The sequence below is a fragment of the Oryx dammah genome, unplaced genomic scaffold, assembly GCF_014754425.2.
Source record: "Oryx dammah isolate SB20612 unplaced genomic scaffold, SCBI_Odam_1.1 HiC_scaffold_25, whole genome shotgun sequence".
Taxonomy (NCBI): domain Eukaryota; kingdom Metazoa; phylum Chordata; class Mammalia; order Artiodactyla; family Bovidae; genus Oryx; species Oryx dammah.
Window position 1 is genome coordinate 14,399,945 of NW_024070209.1, and position 25,613 is coordinate 14,425,557.

The 25,613-nt window shown below is 36.3% G+C and overlaps 1 protein-coding gene across 5 annotated transcripts in view; it reads right to left on the reverse strand.

Moving 5' to 3' along the window:
- MEMO1 (mediator of cell motility 1) overlaps window positions 1-25,613 on the reverse strand; it is a 109,626-nt gene that overhangs the window by 20,716 nt on the left and 63,297 nt on the right. For 3 of the 5 annotated variants that reach the window (XR_005718375.1, XM_040224588.1, XM_040224587.1), the window contains 3 exons: window positions 22,638-22,750; window positions 20,266-20,377; window positions 64-206 (listed from right to left, as the gene is read on the reverse strand). Coding sequence is in view for 4 of the 5 variants with exons in the window: in XM_040224588.1 (XP_040080522.1) it covers window positions 64-206; window positions 20,266-20,377; window positions 22,638-22,750 (368 nt within the window). In the remaining variant the exon portion in view is untranslated. The remainder of the gene's footprint in view (window positions 1-63; window positions 207-20,265; window positions 20,378-22,637; window positions 22,751-25,613) is intronic. The other 2 variants (XM_040224591.1, XM_040224590.1) reach the window with 2 other exon arrangements.

The following is a 25,613-nucleotide window of genomic DNA, read 5'->3' on the forward strand; positions in this document are numbered from 1 at the left end:
AAAAGATACCTTTAACCACAAGTACATAATTTCTACCATGAAATGTTAAAATCTAGAACTTACCCCAATGACAGAAATCAGAAGAAACCACAAAGAGATTACTAGGATCCGCTAGGTATTTACTGAAAAGTTTTCCGAATTCCTGTTCTTTTGACTCACTCAGAGCTCCAACCAATACAGGAATAATGGTAAACTCATCCTTATGGCTTAAAGAAAACAGAAAGAAAAAAAAAAAGTCATTTAAAAAATATAATAAAAATAGATTTCCAATGCTTGGCACTAAAAAGTGGAACATTTATTAACAGTAGTATGGATAATATACATAATGTTGTTGAATCCTTAAAATCTATAAATTAATATTTAAAGAAAACCATTCAAAAATGAGAAGTATAGAATATTAAAAATATCTATGTAAATTACAGAAATGTACACTAGTTCTTTAGGTAAAGCACCTCGGTAAATGAAGCTATTTTACTACTAACAATAACATCAAATATAAAAGTAAGCTTATGAAATCACCATCATCAATCTTCTCAACTACCCAAAAAAGCTACAATCATCTCTGCCCAATGCTTCTGCAGTTTAAAAGAGCATTAAATTTTTCCTTACTTAAATTCTGATTGTAAACACCACCATTTCTGGGCTAGCTCTATAAACCTGCCAAGTGAGACCCACAAAACTTATCTTGGCTCCCAAAAGATTCACCAGCTGCACCTCACACCTAAACTAATTAAACAGATACAGGACAGTCTGAAGATACAACTCAAATTTCACTGGCATCTAGGATGGACATAGAATTCAAGGAAATAGGTATTAATTTCTGGCAGCAAGAAAAAGATACCACGCCCATCCACAATGTCTATAGCATATTTACAAGTCCCTTTTTCACTCTACAGATTGAAAGATTTATGGAAAAGGAACAAAGCAAATTAAGAATAACCGTGACGGGCTATAGAAACAGACCTTTAAATTTTTTCATTGTAGTGAAATTTAACTTACATATATCCAATATTATTTATATTCTAAATGACCCCAGATTTGACATTGTAGAAACATGACTCATGCTTGTCTGACTTGTTCTGTACAGGAGTTAAAAAAAAAAAATCTTATGATAAATGGTTTTTAATATGATAACCTGGCACTTAATTGATATAGGACAAACAGAATTTATAGAAGGGTCTGTAAAAAAAAAAAAAACAAACTAGGTTTAAGTATTACCAAAATAAATGTTAGCTCAGCTTCATAAAGCTAAATTCAGGGCACCCAAGCGCCTCCCCCAGAAAGGCCCCCTTACCCTTGTCAATTGCGAAATAAACAGATCATACAGATCTCCAGTCCCTCTGCAATGCAGGGGCTTCTTGGGCAGAATCTGCATCTATGGAGTAAGAAAAAAACAGGAAGCTGGCAGAGGAAGCTGCCATGGGATATCTCTTTCTATGATTCTTACCACTGTGCTTCACAACTGCGTGAATGAATAGGGGCTTTTCAGTAAGGTAAGAGTGATTATCATATGAAAGAAAAGAATTTGTACTCTAGCAAAAAATTCAAGAAGATTGTTATGAGTTGTTCTAACTTCAAGTACTACCTACATAAATAAAAACACTAAGATCATTAAAATGAAACAGTAGGGAAGCAGAGTATTAAAAAAAACAAGAAGTCAGAAGAAATGGGTTCAAGTACTATCTCTATCATATACAAACAAATGTTGATTGCAAAGGTAAGTTACTAACCTAAAAATTTATCTTATTTGTAAAATGATCATAATTATAATAACTAATTCATAAAACTGTTAAAAAGTGAGAAATACTGTAAGAAAAGTACTTTGTCAGTGTTAATTTATTTACTCTGAAGAAGCATCACAAGTCTACTCTGTAAGAGCCATCAAACCACTCAGTTAACCTCAGTTTGAGCTATCTATACAGGGGTAAAAGTCTCATACTACTGAGAAATCCAACCTTTGAATTAAGATTCATCCATCTACCTCTTTACCATTTCGCTTTTTAAAAAATTATTGTTACTACTGTTCTCTATCCCCACAAAGCATAAATCAAAGAAGAGAGCATTTGGCTTTGAAATGTGACATTCCTATAAAAAGTCCAGAATCTAAGTTGTGAAGCTGGTCTTCCCTAGCGAAAGAGTATAAAATCTTGCCCTCAAAGAACAATTATAAAACTGAATAAAACTGTCCAAAAAACAACCATTTTGTGCTCTGAAAATCAAGCAAAGGCCAAAAAATACAATGAGAAGAGTTAATTCCTGAATACGTTTTTGAGAAGAACAGGGCAAGCCTGGCACCTTACCAGGAACTGCTTCAATCCTCCTTCCTTCAACATTATGATAAATGCAAGGCGAGGCTGGCCATGAAAAACCAACAGCTTTGCTGTTGAAGGAGGCTGACTTTGGCTTGGGGCAGAGAGCAGAATACCCACACCCAATAGGAAACAGAAAATCCTGCCACTTTTGTAGCCTGAAATGACCACACCATTTGAGGCAAGCCACAAACCTGAGGACTACCTGGAAATCTAACAGGGAGGTCCTAGGAAGGAGAGAGCCATATAGGGAGGGACAGCATAAATTCACAAGTTTTGAGAAGACGCCCTGGCTGAACAGGAGGCAGCACATGTGTGCAGGGGAGGTCCAGAAGGCTGAAGCTCCACCCAAATGCCAGGGAACCGGGAGGATGAGAGCAAGCACAAAGGCGAGTGGAGACCTGAGGGACAATAAGCTCTTACACATCCCTGGCTGCCTGGAAACAAGGGATGCACACAAGCACTGGGAGACCAGAGAAGACCCAAGAGAAAGAAAAAGAGGCAAACTTGAAAACTTCTAATGTTCTCCCCAAAACACTCACAACCCACCAGCACATGGTGAAAGCTATAGAGGCCCAAGGCATTTAAACACAACTTCCAAACAAACAGTAGCTAGCACCAAGCAGTGCAGACACCAGGGAAAACTCTAGAAAGTCGAGGTAAAAACAAGTAAGAATGTTTTAAAAGCTGAGGAGATGCATCAATAGCCAAACACTGGAACAAAGATTCTGGAGACAGAGTCTACGAAAGGTACTTTTTTAAAAAAATGAGGGCTTCCCTGGAAGCTCAGTGGTAAATAATCCACCTGTCAATGCAGGAGGTTCAACAGCTGGTCCAGGAAGATCCCACATGCCTCAGAGCAACTAAGTTTGTGTGCCACAACTACTGAGCCTGTGCCCAGAAGCCTGGGAGCTGCAACCAGTGAAGCCTGCAAACCCTAGAGCCTATGCTCCACAAGAGAAACCACTGCAATGAGAAGCCCATGCACCACAACAAAGAGCAGCCCCTGTCTGCTGCAGCCAATAAAGCAACGAAGACCCAGGACAGCCAAAAATAAATGAATGCATGAATGAATGAGACCATCACCACTATCATCTGAAGAAAAAAATTAATAAAATTACAATAAAGTTGCTATAATATACTGTACTACGTAAAAGTTCAGTTTCGAGGAAAAAATAATTCAGAGCCAAAGAACAAGGAAACTGTAACCCATTCTTGGGAGCAAGGAGAGAGCTAGCAGAAGCTGTATTCAAGTGGAATTGGATATTAGATTCAGCAGACAGATTTTAAAGTTATTATATGCTCAATCACTCAGTCGTGTCCGACTCTTTGCAGCCCATGGACTGTAGCCCGCCAGGCTTCTCTGTCCATGGAATTTTCCAGGCAAGAATACTGGAGTGGGGTATCTTTTCCTACTCCAAGGGATCTTCCTGACCCAGGAACTGAACCCGCATCTACTACACTGGCAGGCAGATTCTTTACCACTAGCATCACCTGGGAAGCCTCTAAAGTTATTATAAATATGTTTAAAGAAATAAAGGAAACTATGCTTTAAAAAGTTTAATGTATACATATATACAATGACTACAGCAAATATCAACAAAGAAATGTAAACCATTAAAAAGAACCAAAGGGAAATTTTGGAGTTGAAAAGTATAACTGAAATGAAAAATTCACTATATGGTCTGAAGAGGAGAATCAATATTACATAAAGAATCAGTAAAATTAAAGACAAAATAAGTTATCCAATCTGAAGAACAGAGGATTGCCAACCTAGATACAGCACAACGAACTGATGAAAACCAAAGAGAAAATCGTGAAAGCAGCAAAAAGACAATGACTCATTACCTACAGGATAGTCTTTTCAACAAATAGTACTGGGATAATTGCATAAGCCATAGGACAAAAAGTGAAGTCAGACCTTTACCTCATACCATACACAAACTGGATCATAGACACAACTATATTATAAGCTAAAATTGTAACACTTAAGAGAACAGGGTTCAGCAAACATCTTTTGAAATGGGCCATACTTTAGATTTTCTGGGCTATACAATCTTTTTAGCAACTTCTCAACTGCTACAGTAAAGAGAAAGCAGCCACAGTCAATAGGTAAATGAATCGGTGCGTCTAAGCTCCGATAAAACATTACAATAACAAGCTGTCAGCTAGATATGGTCTGCAGGTTGTGTTTGCTGACCATGTTCAAGAAGAGAAAATCTATGTAACCCTAGATCAGGCAAAGATTTCTTGATATCAAAAGTGGAATCCATACAAGAAAGAAACTGAATCCATCAAGAACATTTGCTCTTCAATAAACACCATTAAGAAAACAAACAGATAAGATATACCATGGGAAGAAATCTTTGCATATCAATAAAAAACTTATGTCTAGAATACAAAAATCTCTCATAACTAAGTAAAAAGATAAATTATCAAATTAAAACTAGGGCAAAATATATGAACAGACATTTCACAAAAGAAGATACACAAATGACTATCATATGAAAAGTTGCTCAACTTCACAAGTCACTGGGGAGATGGCAAACTAACACCACAGTCAGCTTACACTACACATCTGTCAGAAGGGTTGTAATGTAAAGACTGACAATACCAGGTATTGGCCAGATTATGGAGAAACAGAACCCTCATGCTTTGTACCCTAGAATATAAAATGGTGCCATCACTATGAAAAACACAGACTTATCATATGACTCAGCGATTCCATTCACAAGTATCTATTCAAGAGAAATAAAAACATATACTCATATAAAGACTTGTACAAGAATGTTTATAACATTATTCCTAACAGCCGAAAACGAAGATGATCCAAATGTCCATCAACTGGTGAACGGTTAAACAAAATGGGGCGTATTCATACAATGGAATATCCACTTGGCAATAAAAAATGAACGAACCATTAACACACAATGCAACGTGGGTGAGAAGTGAAAAAAGGACCAACACAAAGGACTACATATTGTATGATTCCATTTATTTAACATTTCCCAAAAATACAAATCTACAGAGAAAGAAGGTAAATGGGTACCTGAGGTTGAGAATAGAAGCAGAAATTGTCCTCAAATGAACACAAGGTTTCTTTTTTGGGTGATAAAAACGTTAAAACTAGATTGTGAGGGACTTCCCTAGTGGTCTAGTGGCTAAGACTCCATGTCCCCAGTGCAGGGAGCCCAGGTTTGATCCCTGGTTAAAAAACTAGATCCCATATGCTGCAGCTAAAGATTCTACATGCTATAACTAAGATCCAGTCCAGCCAAATAAATAAATAAAAATAAACAAAATATTCTTAAAAAAAAAAACTAGATTGTGAAATGTCTGCACAAATCTATAAATTCATCAGAAATTTTATAGGATATAAATTCATACTTCAAGCTTCAATAAAAGTTAAAAAAAAGAAAGAAAATCCATCTCTGCTACCTGCAGCAGGTTACTTAAACTATCATCTGTCATCCATAAAAACAAAGTTAATAAAACCCACCTTACAAAATACCTATGAGCACTTTAGTAATACAGATGGAAGTTTTAGCCCTTCTTTTTCTGTCCTATGCCTTAACCCATGCTGCAGAAAACTACTGTATCCAAGATGTGTAACAAACAAAAAAACTGAAATCACAGAACCAATAGTGAAGTACTCTGCTTAAAAACAAACAATAACACTCTATATCACCAATGCTTTTACTGGTACAGAGTACAAAAAAGTCTAAATTCTAATGTAAAAATTCTAACACAAAAATGTGAATTCTGTAGCTAACATAGTTCTATAGTTAACGTTATAGTTAACAATACTATATGAACATCTGAAACTTGGTAAGTGTAGATTTTAAAAGTCCTCATCAGAAGAAAAATATGAATTCTAATATGAACATTCTAAGTGATAGGATGGCAAGTTTTCACTACATTAGTGGCATATAAATAACTGAAATCTTAAAAGTGATGACATTTTAAACTAGATCAAACACTATACAAATAGTTATTTGATTACTCTTTCCATGGCATTTATTTGAACATTTCTCCTCTGAACAACATTGATGAACACGAGGATTTTCTTTTCTATACAAATCCTTCCAACTTTCCAAAGATTTTAGAAGCAGTCTAGAGCTTCTCAGGTGAGAATTTTTTAAAAAATCATAACTAAGCCAGTCAAAAGAAAAGCTATTCTTATCTCTAAGATGCTGAAGCTGTTGCCACAATAGCGCTATATAATTTATTCTCCTCTGCTCTTTTAGATAGAAAATATTCACAGGAGGAAAAAAGAGAGGACAAAACATATGTAGGTAAATAATAAAAGTCTACTCTGATAAAAATAAAATATATTCCAATCTTCTCAAATGTCTTATGGTACCTCTTGCTCATCCTTTTCATGGTCACAGAAACAAAAACTGTTCCATTACAATCAAAAATGAAATTTTATTTATTTTGGAGATACTCCATGCTCTGTAATTCTAAAAAATGCTCTCTTCCTGATATACAGGTACTAATCCAAAGGAATCGTCTATGTTCATGAAAAAGAGAAACTGAGCAATATACAAAGAAAACATATGTTAGCTCTAAAATCTTGATAAATGACAATTACAAAAAAAAAAAGATATATGCAGAAATACACGACCAGGAGTATGAAAGTCACAGGGTAAGAACACATGTGAAAATCGCACTGCTCTTGTGGCTGTCATTTAAGCTGGATGGGGGTGGAAAATCTCAGGCTGTTTTCTTTGGCCATAGACAAGTCATTCCACTCTGTTTAAGAGTAACTACACAAGAGCATACCTTACTTTTTCTCTGATCATTTTAAATAGTTGAAGACCTGGACTGAGGCCAAATCAGAAAAGAAAGAAGAATCTTAAGACCCAGTACAAACCTAAACTATAATAAGGGTTAAAATGGTATTCAGGTGAATCAAGAATTCACAAAGTTGGAACGGCAATAGGCAGCCTGGAACTGGGAAACTGGAAGGGAACTCTGCAACTGGGTTAAATTCAGCAGACTTGTTGCGGAAATCTTTAGAAAGTCCTATGTGTGAGGCTGGCCTTTGGGTACCTAGCAACTTGGCCTCTGCAACGTTATTTAGGTGGATTAAGGCTCTTTTTATCCACTTGGGACACAGTACCAGCTTGCCTAGACTGTTAATAAATTATGTGATTATGGCAAACACCTTCTTTCCTTCTGCGAGTTTTAGTACAGTTTTATAGTTTTAGTTTTATGTCTACATGACTAGCCCCTAACAAAAATCCTGGATTTAGAATCTTAAAGCAGGTGTCCCTGGCCAGAAACACTGAATACATGTTACAGTGCTGGAGGAACCACGTTCTGTTCAGCCCACCCCTATGGGAGGGAGAATGTTGGAAGCCTACATTCGGATTCCTCCAGATTCTGCCTGACACACCTTTTGTCCCTTGCTGGTCCTGCTGTGTATCACATCTTTTCTAATAAACCAGAGTCCTGATACATCTATGAGTCCTTCAAGTGAGGCTGGTCGTGGAACCCTCAAAAAAGGCACAGAGACTGAAAGAAATCATAATGTGGAGTTTTAGGGAACCCTATGTGGGAGAATCCCGCTAATCTTTTCCTCTTGATCAAATTCACCTTCAACGACAGGGATACGCATACAGATTAAATGCAGAATACTCTGACTCAATGTGACAAAGAATAAACTAGAAAGACCCATAAAACATCAGGCAGAGCCAAAGAAACTGGGGAAAAAGAGAGGGAAAGGGAGAAGGTAAACTGTCAATGACAACTAAAATTAACATTTAAGTTATTATAAATCTTTACTGTTTGATCAGGTAAGGGAATACAGTGAGACTATCAAAATTAATTTCAAAGGGTGTACCTGTCTGAATTTCCATTCTGGTAGGAAAACTAGTAAAAAAAGATTTTACAAGGGCAGGCATATTTCAGGTACCAGAGAATCTTACTGAACTCTATTATGGAAACTCAACTGTTTGAAGCAAAACAGTACTATGATGAACTGGCCCAAGTCGGCATTCAGAATTATGGTCACACCAGTATTTTTACATAAACATTCCAGTATTTTGATGGAAACAAGTCAACATTTCCATGCCCCATGTTCTCCTAAAATTGTACCTGGTTTACACCAAAAAGTTAACATCTTGACCATCTCTGATAATTGTATACTCTTACACATTGAAAGTATTTTAAATTATTTTACTCTCCCACACAGAAATATTTACCAAGTTTTCTTCATTCTCCCATAATCTGCTCAGTTTTATCCATCATTACTTTAGTCCAAAACCTCCATAATTTCTAAATTATTTCTATCAAGCTCTTCCAACTCTAATCCATCCTTCACAGTACCATTATGCCATCAAAGAAGAATACTCTTACAGTTAAGTTCTAATCATCACCCTCCTTCTCAAGAACATCTACTAGCTCTATAACAATCATGGAATAAAATACAAATATCTTAAAATGACATTCAATGTCCTTCATAATGCTGTCCCAACCAACCATTCCAGCTTTCTAATCTTGGCCATCTTACTCTCTGCACCTACAAGGTTACCTACTCAAATGGTTCCAGCCCCATGTTGGTACCATGTATGTGTGAAAGGTCAGATAAGGTATATGATAACAAGAAGTGGCAGGATCAACATCAAACTAAAAACATTCATATCTGTGAAAAACTTTTTCTACCTATGCAGGTCACACAAAAGTCACCTAGAGACAGACCTCAGTTACTAACCCAGACTTCTGTAACTTCCACAAACTAAGTCAAATAGGTTCCTGCTCTTAAAATTAGCCCTGGGCTTTCTTACTTCCGCACTTTATATTTACAGTATTCTGTTTCCAACAAAAAATTCTGCCTCATTCTGTGAAAACTACAGCCATCCTCAAAGTACACTCAAATATCATCTTCTTCACAGTCCTTCTCTGTGCTCCCCTAACTCAGCTGTCACCTTCATCCCTTTTTTTCTGCTTCTATAAACTCTTCAATTGTACTTATTACATTTTGAATTATATTACATTTATTTATATACAGTTCTTATTCCAACTGGACTATATGCTGAGGAAACACACAATATTGACTTTTTTTTGCATCACTCATTATTCCCTGCATAATTAAGCAACTCTACTCACATCTGAAAAATTCAGATTAACCAAATTTTTAAATTTTGAAGGTTCAATTCAGTTTAGTCACTCAGTCATGTCTGACTCTTTGCGACCCTATGAACCACAACATGCCAGGCCTCCCTATCCATCACCCACAGCTGGAATCTACCCAAACCCATGTCCATTAAGTCAGTGATACCATCAAACCATCTCATCCTCTGTCATCCCCTTTCCTCCTGCCCCCAATCCCTCCCAGCATCAGAGTCCTTTCCAATGAGTCAACTCTTCGCATGAGGTGGCCAAAGTATTGGGAGTTTCAGCTTTAGCATCAGTCTTTCCAATGAACACCCAGGACTGATCTCCTTTAGGATGGACTGGTTGGATCTCCTTGCAGTCCAAGGGACTCTCAAGAGTCTTCTCCAACACCACAGTTCATAGCATCAATTCTCCAGCACTCAGCTTTCTTGATAGTCCAACTCTCATATCCAAATATGACCACTGGAAAAACCATAGCCTTGACTAGATGGACCTTTGTTGACCAAGTAATGTCTGTGCTTTTTAATATGCTGTCTAGGTTAGTCATAACTTTCCTTCCAAGGAGTGTCTTTTAATTTCATGGCTGCAATCACTATCTGCAGTGATTTTGGAGCCCCCCAAAATAAAGGTAAATATCTTAAAAACAATCAGATCTTTACATCAATAACTAGTAAAACTGGACAGGGAGGAATTACCACTATGGAGCCAAAATGAGTTTTGTTTACTAGCCTACTTAATTACTCCCTATAAATAAAATACATTATTCTTAAATTTGAGATTAATAGAAACACTGGAAAAGGAAACATCTCTTGTGTGTTCTTGAGGAGGTGACAAAGATAAAAGAAATCTTTTGTCCAATCCAAAACAACAAGTTTTAAATAATAAAATCAGAGCCACGAACTGGTAATAAGTCTTTCAGAGAGAAGGAAAACAACATAGTTCATAACCTCATATTGACATAGAAAAAAAGAAGCACATTAGAAAGGAATAAAAGAATTTAAAATAACATCTTTGGTTTATTTCATTTTTCTTATTCTTAATTGATCTAACATAATGATTTGTTCAAAATAATACAGCAAGAATGTGCTTGATAATTACAGTTTATGAATGATAACAATGTTATAAGGGATAAGAACAAGAAATTGTGAATAATGTGAGATACCTGCACTGCATGAATCAGTACAGTGTTACTTGAAAGTATACTTGCATCAGTTGCAAACGTACATTGCAAACTTTACAGCAACCACTAAAAAAAGTAAAAAGAAGCGTAACCTATGCTAAGAGATGAAAGAAAGTGAACTTGTATTAAATGTTCAATTAAAATCATAGGAAAAAGAAAAAGAGTAAGAAAAGAAAGAACAAGAGCAGTGAATAGAAAATGGTAAAAAATATAATAGATATTAATCCAACAATATCAATAATCTTTTAACAGGTGAGTGGAAAGGTAAGTTTTCATTCCAATCCCAAAGAAAGGCAATGCCAAAGAATGCTTAAACTACCACACAATTGCACTCATCTCACATGCTAGGAAAGTAATGCTCAAAATTCTCCAAGCCAGGCTTCAGCAATTCAGGAACCATGAACTTCCAGATGTTCAAGCTGGTTTTAGAAAAGGCAGAGGAACCAGACATCAAGTTGCCAACATCCGTTGGATCATCGAAAGAGCAAGAGAGTTCCAGAAAAACATCTGTGTCTGCCTTACTGACTATGCCAAAGTCTTTGACTGTGTGGATCACAATAAACTGTGGAAAACTCTGAAAGAGATGGGAATACCAGACCACTTGACCTGCCTCTTGAGAAAAATATATGCAGGTCAGGAAGCAACAGTTAGAACTGGACATGGAACAACAGACTAGTTCCAAATAGGAAAAGGAGTACGTCAAGGCTGTATATTGTAACCCTGCTCATTTATGCATAGTACATCATGAGAAACGCTGGGCTGGAGGAACTACAAGCTGGAATCAATACTGCCGGGAAAAATATCAATAACCTCAGATATGCAGATGACACCACCCTTATGGCAGAAAGTGAAGAAGAACTAAAGAGCCTCTTGATGAAAGTGGAAGAGGAGAGTGAAAAATCTGATTTCAAACTCAATGTTCAAAAACTAAGATCATGGCATTGGGTCCCATCATTTCATGGCAAATAGGTGGGGAAACAGTAGAAACAGTGGCTGACTTTATCTTTTTGGGCTCCAAAATCACTGCAGATGGTGACTGCAGCCATGAAATGAAAAGACGCTTACTCCTTGGAAGGACAATTATGACCAACCTAGACAGCATATTCAAAAGCAGAGACATTACTTGGTCAGCAAAGGTCCGTCTAGTCAAGGCTGTGGTTTTTCCAGTAATCATGTATGGATGTGAGAGTTGGACTATAAAGAAAGCTGAGCACTGAAGAATTAATGCTTTCGAACTGTGGTGATGGAAAAGACTCTTGAGAATCCCTTGGACTGCAAGGAGAGCCAACAAGTCCATCCTAAAGGAAATCAGTCCTGGGTGTTCATTGGAAGGACTGATGTTGAAGCTGAATCTCCAATACTTTGGCCACCTGATGCGAAGCGCTGACTCATTTGAAAAGACCCTGATGCTGGGAAAGACTGAAGGCAGGAGGAGAAGGGGACGACAGAGGATGAGATGGTTGGATGGCATCACCGACTCAATGGACATGGGTTTGGGTGGACCCCGGGAGTTCCTGATGGACAGGGAGGCCTGGTGTGCTGCGGTTCATGGGGTTGCAAAGAGTCAGACATGACTGGGCCACTGAACTGAACTGAATCCAATGATATCAATATTCTTTTAATAGGTGAGTAGAAAGACTGACATAGCCATAAAATGGGCTATTATCCAACAACAAAGGAAAACAAGCTACCAAGCCATAAAAAGACTTGGAGGAATTTTGATAATATACTACTAAGTTCAAAAAGTCAACCTGAAAAAGCTACATATTACATGATTCCAACTACATGATATTCCAGAAACTATATGGCTATGAAGACAATAAAAAGATCAGCAGTTACCAGGGGTCAGTGGAGGTGGAGTGAAGAGAGAAGATGAATTGGTAGAACACAGGGGATTTTTAGGACAGTAAAACTACTCTACATGGGACTATTAAAGGTTGAGAGACATGAAATGAAGCATTTGGCAAAGCCAAAGACTATACTAACACAAAGAGTAGATCCTAATTGAACTATGAGCTTTATTTAATAATCATGTATCAATACTGGTTCCTCAATTTTAACAAATACATTATACTAATATAAAATATTAAGAACAGGAAAAAGTTCAGTTGTTAGTAATTAATACCATATAAGGCATTTGGCATTTGATAGTAGTTTTCTCACTCAGGGAACTCAAAAATATAATTAATGAGAATAAACACAAGAAATTATAAGAGTTAGGCTTAACAATCTGAAAAAACTATACCAAATCAATATTTTTTTAAAATATATATAATGGTATAAGTACTGAAGTTGTCAAATCCTAACCACAGTGAATTTCTAAGATTGACTTGAACCTAAAATCTAAGATGAAAGATTTAAATACACTGTACTGTGCTTTCAAGCTGTCCATGTTACAAAAATATTAGCAGTAACAAAAAGTACTATATGGCTAAAAATATAATATTTTTACAGTGAACATAAGTATTTTTACAGGGCCATATTTCTCAAATACTTCAAAAGTTACTAAAGAACTGTACTATTTACTTTGCACATTTTTCTGAACAAAAAAGGACTAAAACTGAGGCAAAGGAATTGTTCTATATCTTGATGCTGTTGGATATTTACAAATCTACATTTATCAATATTCATAGACTTCTATGTCATAAAGAATATATTTTACAGTGACCCAAAAATCAATTAAAATTTTAAACTGTAAACAAAGAATAAATGAGAATAATACAGAAAAAGGAATAAAAGGAGGGAAAGATAACAGAGTAAAAGGCAAAGAAAAAGAAGTGGGAGCATGTTGTTAATTTTAAGAGTGTGTTAGTCGCTCAGTCGTGTCCGACTCTTTGCGACCCCATGGACTGTAGCCTACCAGGCTCCTCCATCCATGAGATTTTCCAGACAAGAATACCAGAGTGGGTTGCCATTTGCTTCTCCAAATTTTAAGAGTAAATAGCTTTTTCAAGATAGATGATTTCTACATATCCCAACTTAACAATATCTCTCAAATGTAATTATATATAACATTAAAAATTATGAATTTCAATAGTAAAGATAATATATGGAAAAAAGGATCAGAATAAAATGCTTAAAATAAGACCTCCTCTTAATATAAGAGAATTATTATTTAATTACACAAAAATGTGTATGTATAAGTCTTATACACACACACACACAAACACACACACACAAACTTATATATGCATACATATATTTTAGCATTTCCATAATAATCTTCACTGTCAGTAAACACTGCTGAGGAGAATAAAAGAGGCTTTCACTGCTCATTGTGTACGCTTTTAAATCATGTACACCCATTTTTTTAAAAGGACAGATTTAACTGAGCAAGGACTTTATGGGTCATTTTGTTTTCTCCTCTATATTACTTTTTTTTTTAAAGAAAGCTCTAATGAATATCACTTTTAAATCTGCTTAATATAAGAGAATTATAAATATACACTTAGATATTTAATTTTTTAGCCCATCGTAATTTTCATAATAGTGAAAAATGAGGGAAAAGTTTTAAAATTAGTCAACTGAAGTACTACATAGTCATATACTGGAAAGTCCAATGTATAACCAATTAAAAGGAGCTTTAAAAAAAAAACATGTAAATAGGTTCATGACATTAAAAAGCAGCTAATTAAAAAACTCTGACCTCATTTTTGGGAAATATTTAATGAAAGTATTACAAATAGATTGCTATTAATTTATTCAACAATTAATTAATGAGATCCTGTTTGTGCCAGATACTGAGATGGGTACAGAAGATGCAGAGTAGACCAGCTGCCCTGGAGTAGGGGACAGGTTAGGGGAATACTAGAGAAGGGAAGCAGACAGACATACATGCACACATACATAACCTCCCGAAAAGCTATTTAACTGCAGTGCTACCGCGGTAGGCTATCTACAAACACAATCAACAAAATTCCTCCCACCTCTGAATGCTCATGCCACTCCTCCCGTTAGGCACAATTTTTCCCTCCCCTTGAATCCAGTCTTCCAATTTGCGTTGTCAAGTAAAATATGGCACAAGTAATACTGTGCCACTTGCAAGCCTAAAGATTAAAAAACCTAAAATTTCTACTTACTTTCTTGCTACCCTGAATTGCCATATACTTTAGGATAGATCAGCAGGAAAGGGAAACCATGTGTAGAGAAAGGCCCTGAAGAAAAGTAACAGGTGGAAACAGGACCAAGATGAGAACTAAGGTGCCTAGTAGACAACCTGCATTAAGCCCCAGACAGAAAGTGAGAGCACCCTGGAACCTCTAGCCTAAGTCAACCTATCTTACCTGACAGCAAATGTAATAGGAATGACTGGTTGCCACTCATCCCTGAACACTAATTTCTAGCCCAAAGAATCATAAGAAAACAAAAAAGTACTTTGAGGTGATATGCCATGCTACAACTGATAACCAAGACCAAAAACGGGTGCCTGGAAAGTATGTTACTAAAAGAGACACCTAGAAAATATAATATTGGCTTTGGGGACAAGAGACAGGTGGACGGTGAAAGGGCAACAAGGAGCCTGAAAGTAGACACGCAATAAGGGCATTGCTAGAAGAAGGGTTATCCATATTACTTCCTGGCAGAAAATAATTAGCATAAAACTGGCACATGACGAAACTTAGAAGATTAGAGAATCTATAAATGTAACTAAGATTCCCCAACAAAATATTCAAAGTGTCAATGGCTTCTTCACAGCCAAATATGAGGAGATGTAGGAAGAAAAACATGAGCTAAAGAACTAACTATAAGCAGAATTTAAAAGAAATATTCTAACTAAGAGTTTCTTGGCTAAAAAAATAACTGTTTCTCATCACTACAGCCTCTACAGATAACCAAACACTGTCAAGCAAACAGCCTAAGGACAAAGACCAAATACAGAGTACTACCAAGAACATAGGCTCAGAATCATCAAATTGAAACCACATCTGTAAAAGCCTATGATAGGACCACAGGAAGACTTCAGACCATGCTTGCATATTCTCTCAGGCAGGTAAAAGTGCTTCTAAGAAATTACATGGGATGTGAGAGTTGGACTGTGAAGAAGGCTGAGCGCCGAAGAATTGATGCTTTTGAACTGTGGTGTTGGAGAAGACTCTTGAGAGTCCCTTGGACTGCAAGGAGATCCAACCAGTCCATTCTGAAGGAGATCAGCCCTGGGATTTCTTTGGAGGGAATGATGCTGAAGCTGAAACTCCAGTACTTTGGCCACCTCATACAAAGAGTTGACTCACTGGAAAAGACTGTGATGCTGGGAGGGATTGGGGGCAGGAGGAAAAGGGGACAACAGAGGATGAGATGGCTGGATGGCATCACTGACTCAATGGACGTGAATCTGAGTGAACTCCAGGAGTTGGTGATGGACAGGGAGGCCCGGCATGCTGCGATTCATGGGATCGCAGAGTCGGACACGACTGAGTGACTGAACTGAACTAAACTTGGGCTCCAAAGTGGAGAGAATCCTGTCTCAGTAAGAAAGTGGAGAGAATCTTGTCACAGTAAGAACTGTGGATGTGACTTTTGTCTAATGGAATGCACTTCTAATCTTATATATAGAAAATCCACAAAGTGGTTAATGGAGTTCCATCAGTTTATACTAGAATAAAACACTATCTCAAATGAAAAGAGGCCTTTAGGCTTTTAACTGTCACATACAGCAGAATAAAACTGCTACTCAGATGCAAACAAAGCCCATTTCTTATGGAAAAGTAAATAGGACTCAAAGAATAGAGCCAAGAGCCAAAAGGACCCAGCCAAGAGCTAAGAATAATACAGATCTTCCTCAACTTACAATGGGGTTAAGTCTAAATAAATCCATTTTAAGTTGAAAATACATTTACCACACCTAACCTACTAAATATCACAGCTTAGCCTAGCCTACCTTAAGTGTGCTTACAACATTTTCAATAGCTTGCAGATGGGCAAAATTATCTAAAACAAAGTGTAATTTATAATAAAGTGCTGAATCTCTCACGTAATTTATTTAATGTGCTGTGCTTAGTTGCTCAGTCATGTCTGACTCTTTGCGACCCCATGGACTATAGCCCACCAGGCTTCTCTGTCCATGGGGATTCTCCAGGCAAGAATACTGGAGTGGATTGCCATGCCCTCCTCCAGGGGATCTTCCCAACCCAAGGATCAAACTCAGGTCTCCTGCACTACAGGAGGATTCTTTACCAGCTGAGCTACCCGGGAAGCCCAACTTATTGAATACTGTACTGAAAATGAAAAACAGAATTGTTGTCTGAGTACAAAAGGATTTTTAAGTGCATTGGGTGTTCACCTTCTTGATCACATGGCAGACTGGGAGCTGCAACTCCCTGCCACTGCCTAGAAACATGAGAGAATATCATATATATTGCTAGCCTGGGAAAAGATCAAAATTCAGAGTACAGTTTCTACTTAATTATGTATCACTTTCACACCATCAAAAAGCCAAAAAATCCTAAGTGGAGCCAGCATAAATCAGGAACCATCTGTAATGAATTATGAAACCACTATCAAAAGATAGAACCGAGCCATAATCAAGGACATTTTCTGTTTCCTGGTTAGATTTCAGAACTGCTTTAGAACAGAGACTACTACACACTTTTCATTTTTTCCCCCTCCAATGTGATGAACTGTCTTTGTCTCAAAACCACATACTAAGTATATTGCGGGGGGGGGGGGGGGGTGGACAATGGGGAGACTTGCCTTCCTAGTTCACAGGTATCCAAATCAAAAAGAGCTGCATTCAAGGAGCCTCATCCACATCCCAACCAAATTCAGATGATAAAATAATGGACTTTGAACCTGATGTCGTAACTGGATGAGATTTCTGGGCACCTTAGGAGATGTCCTCCATGTTGGAGAGACATGAACTGTCTACCACAGGAGGAACTGTGGTAGCCCATCAACAAAGATGCCTGCCCACAACCCCTCCTACCCCTGTACACCTGCGCTACTCCTCCCAGCAAGAGGCAGCGTCTATTTCTCCTTTGGGAAACAAAATGCAGTGGGAATGATGGTGTGCAGTCTTAGGCCTAGTCCTTAATAAGTCAAGAAATGTCTGGTTTTGTTCTGTTACCCAGAATCACCATGTAAAGAAATCCAGACCATCCTTCTAGAGACAGGCCAAAAAGATAGAAAAGCCCTGGCTGATTAAAAAAAAAACAGGCCATAGAGAGCAAGTGAGGTATCTCAAGTAAACGGCAGCACTGCAGTCATCTTGGAGCCTCAAGGCCTACTCCAGTCATCTCGGTCAGTGTCTTGTGTACCAGAGCAAGGCGCTCCCTACTCAATCTCCTGACCCCAAAATTGTGAGCAAGAAAAACAGTTATGATTTTAAGTCATAAGTTTTGAGGCAATTTGTTATTCAGTAAAGGAAACTGATACAGGTGATGGTAAGCTAGGTGACACAAGCAGTGCTTGCAGCAAAGGTTACAAAGGAAAAGTACTAGGTGCTTTTGAAAGTCAGTATTACGGATCCTAACGGCACCCCACTCCAGTGCTCTTGCCTGGAAAATCCCACGGACGGAGGAGCCTGGTGGGCTGCAGTCCATGAGGTCCCTAAGAGTCGGACACGTCTGAGCGACTTCCCTTTCACTTTTCACTTTCATGCATTGGAGAAGGAAATGGCAACCCTCTCCAGTGTTCTTGCCTGGAGAATCCGAGGGACGGGGGAGCCTGGTGGGCTGCCGCCTATGGGGTTGCACAGAGTCAGACACGACTGAAGCAACTTAGCAGCAGCAGCAATGTAATCTGAGAGATAAGGAAGGTTTTCCTGAGAAGTGATATACTTAAAAGTGGTAATTTAATGTTATTTAATAGGGAGGAAATTAAAAACATAAATTTTGTTCACTGGTTTCAAATTTCTATTTTCCTACATTTCCACATTACATCTGTTTTACTTTTGAAATAACATTTTAGCCAGGAACAAAAGTTTTTTACTGTCCTGTTGCAGTTGAAGAATGGGATGCTCTGATGACACTAGCATTTCAAAAAGTAAACAGGCTATATTGCTTTAAAATTTTCTGAAGAATTAGAATGTATTAAAACACAAATAACCTAAAATTGGTAAAGAATCCGCCTGCAATGCAGGAGATCCTGGTTCCATTCCTGGGTCGGGAAGATCCGCTGGAGAAGGGAAAGGCTACCCACTCCAGTATTCTTGGGCTTCCCTTGTGGCTCAGCTGGTAAAGAATCTGCCTGCAATGCAAGAGACCTGGGTTCGATCCTTGGGTTGGGAAGATCCCTTGGAAAAGAGAAAGGCTACCCACTTCAGTGTTCTGACCTGGAGAATTCCTGGAGAATTTATGGGGTCACAAAGAGTCGGACACAACTGAGCAACTTTCACAACCTAAAGTTATACTGCTTACAATTTAATACCACTCTATTTTTGCAAACTTCTTCAGCTATGTAATCCCTTATAGTTATTTTTGTGAAAAGATGTGGACAACGTGAGACTGAGAGAAATAAATAATACTTTGATAACAGAATTAAGACTGGAATGACTCCCAAAACTGCAATAATGGAATAAAACCAACATGAAAAAATTAAACAAAATTAATTGAAGAGACATTCACTTTTAGGGTTAAAAAGAAATCAACCACTGAAGCACAAAAGGAGAAAATAATCTAGTTTAACAGTATAAAAAACCCTTGGGGTTTCAGCTGACCACAAATATATCAGACAATAGTAAGTAAGCCATATCAGCATAAAAATTGTTAATCTCATACTTCATTAACACATTTAATTAACAAATATTTACTGCAAACCTAAGACGTACCACTGATTTTCCTAAGAGAATACAGTAATGAGGACCAGAGAAGGAATAATCTCACCCTATTTAGAACTAATCAAACTAAAAACATATGGAATATTAAGTCCATATGAAGGAAATGGTTGAAAAAATTACAGAAATGTGACCTTCAAAAGAAAAATGTTCTAATTTGAATATTGCCCTAAAGAAGAAAGAAAGCTCTTAAAACAATTCTTTCATTTTACCAAAATAATGACTACTATGTGACAGGCACTGTGCTAGGCACTGGGGTAAAAGTGGAAAACAAAATAAATGTCCCTGTCTTCACTCTACTTATAGTCTAGTGAGCATGCTATCCTCAAAGACCTCTTAGCAGGTACCAAGTCAGCATTTTTTATAACAGAGATCTCTTTTATAATAGATCTATGTTATATATAGATTATCTCACTTATTATATATTACTACATAATAATTGCTTTTATAATAGAGATTCACATACTTTGATAAAGGCTGAAATAAATTACCTCCAAAGTTACTCCCAAATCTAAAATTTTATGATTACTTACTTGGAGCACTATACCATGAAAGAATGTAATTGTTATTCTGAGATAAATAAATATATAATGAATAAGATAACAGGCAAACCAATACATACAAACACACAGACACATGGGTTTTCTTAATATTTCTACCTAATGAAACAACCATCCCACTTCATACATTTAATCTTCATAGCCAAACTACTCAAAACCAACTTCAATCCACATTCAGAAAAATCTAATCTCAAATTCTTTATTCCACTGTAACAAGAATTTTTAAATCTCTTTATCCTAGTGATCATCTTACCCTAGTTAAAATAATTCCAAAGAAATTAATATCCATGATTTCTCTGGGATTTCTTATATTAATTAGTATACCTTTCCATGGCTTTAGCTGTATAAGGCAAATGCATTTCAATACTGTGTTCATCTTCATCTGTCTGCAGAGACATGCGTTCAAACATTCCTGTCTTCCATAGTTCTCCGTAAACTAGAGGTTTCAAAATATAGTAAAACAAATGTATTAATGTATATCCTTATCCTGTGAGACTACCCAGTAACACAAAACTACATGCTTTGGCAAGAGACAAAAGTATCACGTAATATTCTCCTTTGGCTTTAGTTTTAAAAAAAGGAAAAAACAACTAGCTTCTTATATAAGACAAAACAGTCAGACACGTAATGATTTACTCAGCATTTTCATATGTTATATAGTTACATAAAAAATAATAATTTAAAAATTTCATCAGGTCCTTTCATTATATCTAAAATCACCTCTAAGTTTAAGGTTTTCCTTGACCTTAATCAACCAGTAGATACTAACAAGAACGGTTGATCAAAACTCCTACTGAAATATGGAAAAATCCCCCTGTCTACTTCCTTATGAGGTTTAATAATACAGTTTTTGAGTTTTGTTTTATTTTTAAATAAAATGTATAGGATTATTGTTTTACACCTCAGGTTTTGTTATACCAAGAACAGAAAATTCCTACTGAAAATGTTATTTTCCTCAACATTAAGAATTAAACTTGTCAGGTAGACTGGAATATAAATTTACCACAGGACTACGCCTTAATCTTAAATTTTTAAAATGATTTAGCAATTCAGACCCTTCTGATGAATTATACTTAAAACATTATATAGCAAGAAAATAATGGAATTTAATACAAAAAAGACACAAGAATATTTTTATTTTATCATTGAACAGAACCAGCATTTTTATAACTACATCCTTAAATGGGTTTACCAATATCAAAGAAAGAAACAAATAACTGTATGACTTTTCTTCTATGAAACTGTATCTGATTAAAAATTCTCATTGTTAGGCTATCCAAAACCAAAATTTTCTGAATGCTCTAACAAGGTTTTACAAATCAAGTGTGACCCAGAGGGTGGATGAAGGTAGTAAAAAGGTACAAACCTCCAGTAGTAAAATCAGTAAGTACTGGGGATGTTATGTACAACATGATAAATATAATGAACACTGCCACATGTTATACATTAAAGCTGTTGAGAGTAAATCCTAAGAGTTCTCGTCACAAGGGAAAAATATTATTTTGATTCTTTAATTTTGTATCTATATGAGATTACATTCACTAAACTTATCATTTCAAGATATATGAAAAGTCAAATTACTGTGTCATACTTTAAAAACTTATAGTGTCATATGTCAATTATATCTCAATAAAACTGGAAGAAAAAATAAAAATTTTAAAAGCATTTTAAAAATTTAAACATTACATACCCTAAAGCCTTTCCAGGGAGTAAGGTTAGAAATATTCCAGTTTTGTTAATAAGCTATACCCTAACAACAAAATGCTAATACTCTATAAACCCCAAAATTATGAAAATTTAAGCCTAAAGTTTAAAAAGAGGTGACCATTTCCTTTGCAAACAGCTTCTTTTATTCTACAAAAGAATTTGCTGCAAAATTTCTTAAAACAATAAACACTCAACATAATTAAAATATAATTTCATGAACTGGAAGGATATACACTAAGTTCATGAATGTGGCTACTTTTGGGAATGTGGGAATGTAAAGTGAGTTCAGATGAGGGGAAAGTCTGAGTCAAGTGTGAATGATAAGTACATGAGTGTTTGTTATAGTAGTTTCCATACTGTTTGGCATTTTTAAAATTATGTTTACCCATTCCTCCAAAAATACCATTAAAAGTCAGAAAAATTTTACTTTACACATTCAATGTACAAAATGAGACACAACTAAATAAAAAAATGTGATGCCTGGAATCTTATTTTTAAAATGAAAATAATAGGTATGTTTTATAAATAAAATACACTTAAGATTTATGTAGCACTCTTCTTGCTGAGCTTCACAACTACAGGCTCATTTTTTCCCATAAAAACCATAAACAAGGAAATAAAATCATTATCCTCATTATCCATTTACAGTGAGGGATTTGTTATACACAGAGGAAGACTAACATGCTCAAAATCTTTCAAAAAGTTGTTGTGGGTACTAATTTCTTTTCTGATGGTACAATGAGTACATGGTACTTCCCTGATTATAAATATAACCACTACAGTTCAGAGACTAGTGAATCTACAGATTTTTGTGGCTTGGCAGAAAAACTGCAGTTGTCTTTTAGGCATATGGAAGATTTTCTTAGTTTACACAAATTTTATTTTTAAAATTGAAATATTACAAAAGTAATACTTTTAATTTAAAATAAACTCATAATTCCTATTTTTAAAAACTTTGTTTACAAGCTGTAAGAGTTCTATATACTTACTCTTTTGGTCAATACGAAGGTCATACAGAGGTGTTCTATATATATCCACACTGGAAAGTGCACATCGAGAAAGGGGCACATGATGAGAAGGCCCAAGGATGAAAATTCTCCGGCTAGGAGATATACAACAAAAAACACAGGACAATTGCACTTCTACACAAACTTTATTAAATAAAAAGAAAAAAAAAAGTAATTTTTAAAAATTACATGTAATACTGTTTTCCTTCTTGATTTCATCCCCTACTGTTACATGCTAAATTGTGTTCCCTTGGTATCATACATAAAGTCTGCCCACCCCCCCGTACCTTAAAATGGAACCTGTTTGGAGATGAGGTCTTTGAAGAGGTGGTTAAGTTAAAGTGAAGTCATTACAGTGAGGCCTGAATTCAATATGACTGGTGTCTTGACAAGAAGAGAAAGAGACACCAAAGGTGCACACATACAAAATGGCAACTGACCACGTGAAGAGACATCAGGAAGACAGCCATCTGCAAGCCAAGGAAGGGGCCTCATAAGAAACCAACCCTGTCAACACCTTCATTTTGGACTTCTCCATCATCCAGGACGAGGAGGAAATAACTTTCGGTTGTTCCAATCACCTAGTTTATGGTGTTTTGTTATGGCAGCACTAGCAAATTAGTGTACCTAATGACTTGCTTCTCAATTAAGTTCAGTTCCTTATCTCTGTCTTTCTGTTGAAAGGGCTTTAAAAGAACCATGTTCAATACCTAGAAATACCAGTTACTAATTATCTACAATAAACCAACTGTATCCACAATGGCTAGAACACAGGTTTTCAACAGCTACATTTATTGCATTTTAAACATTCCAGCTATTAAATAAAATATCAAACACATCCTAAACTTGCCTACAACTTTAATAAAACTACATAACAGTATAAAGTCTGAAAATCCAACATATCACTACAAAGAATTATTCAGATAAAGCTATTTCCATATTTCACCCATGGCAGAGAAGAAAGGCATCTTGTTGAGAAGAACTCAGTATAATAATAAGCTTTCTCTGTTCCTATTCAAGTAGAAGTCATTCCCAAAAACAAAGAAACGTAATTATGTGTTCTTTGCACTATAGGCTAAAGAAAAGAATGGGGCTAACTTGTAGCTTAAATCTTTACAATCCCTTTATCTTAAACATCAAGATTAAAACGGACAAATTTTCATTTTATCTCTAACATCTCTATGATCTGAATTCCAAAACTCTGCATTTTCTCTATTCTTCCAGATTTATATGAACAAAACTTTCCCCACCACACACACGCTCACAGACAGGAAACTTTAAGTAAAAAGAATATATATATGTAACCTATACACCTAGAAAATTAAGAGCTACTCATTGCTCAATTAAGGGACAAACACTCAAAAGATTGAGACACCAGAGCTCTACCTGTTTCCCATCAAAAACTTGCAGGCCAAGGAATGTGTGCCATATTGCAAAGTATTTATTTTGATAAAATTCTATTACAGGTAAGAAAATTAACCTATAGTTGGGTGTATCTTACTTGCTATCTGAGGTGTTGGGAGGGTTGGGGGAGCTAGGAAAGATGTGGGTAAGGAAAAGGTGATTCTCAGTTTAGGCCCAAAATTTCCTGAAGAAACTTCAATCCTCAAGATGTCACTCAGAGCAGACATGTAAGACCACAAGTCCCTCACACCCTTGCTGCAACTCAAGAAGTTCCCTGACGTACCCGTCTCCACTGGAGAGGAACACCGAGGGTCCCGCCACAACTCAAGAGGAGCCCCGTTTTCCTAGTCAGAAACATAGTATCTAGTTTCCTAGTCAGAAACATAATCTCTTTCCTCACCTCCCCTGCTAATACTCACTTCCTGTCATCATCTCTATGAGCAAATCAATAACGTTTAAGGGAAAAAAAAAAAAATCCAGATTCCTAAATGAACAAAAGATACCACTATGTTCTCATACCTTAATGGCATATAAATAACACCACACTTTTTAAAATTAAAGTCTAATGTGAGACATAAATAATGGTATATCTGAGTGTTTAGGAAACTTGCTTAAGGACAAGGTACTATATTGGGTTGGCAAAAAAATTCCTTCGGATTTTTCCACAGGACGTAAGCAGAAAACTCTAACAAACTTTTTGGCCAACCCAGTATGAATTAAGAGCTAAGGAAGAAAAGAAAAGCATTTTTGTGATTGAGGAATGTATTTTTAAGAAAAGAAGACTAGAATACTTAAAGTCAGAGCACTCCTGGAAATTCAGGATAATTAAAACATGAAACGACTTTTATAATATCAATTGAGGCACAGATATATTTCATAGGTAAGTGTAACAAGGTCTTCTGATAGTGACTAAAAGATGAGTATTACTTCAGAAATAAAGACCAGAGGTCAGAAAGCCTAACTGCTTCCTCTAATTTAATACGTGGCTATTCATCTTGCTTGCGTTTTCGTCAGACTCAACTGAGATGAAAAGATAAAGCCTCCTGCGGAAAAGAGCTCCCATCAGTCTGAATTATCCAGCTGGGTACCCCAAAGGTTGAAACTCACCCGAAAGCAACACAGTGAAGTTCTGCATTTAGTTAAGAGAGATAACAGGGAAAAAAGAGAGATTTAAGTCCCATCAATACAAAATTCTTAAAAGTGATATACCCAAAAACAAACCAAAAAAAAGTATTGTTGAAAAGAAGGAAAAACAAAATACACACTGAATGATTACTAATCTCAGACTGAATCTCTGTGTTAGCTATATGCTAAAAGACAATTAATAGCATAAATAAAAAATAACATCTTTTCTCTTTCTTCCCCCCTAGATCACGAGGTCCATAAACACTTAAGCCATACACATATTTTGGACAGAAATGGATAATATAAGCATTGGAACTAATGCCACTTTCTCTCCCTTTAATTAATTACAAAGTGCTTTGTCGTAAAGGGGTTACTTTTAAAATATCTGCATATAATCACTGTTACCATACATATAAAAGAAATCTTTAA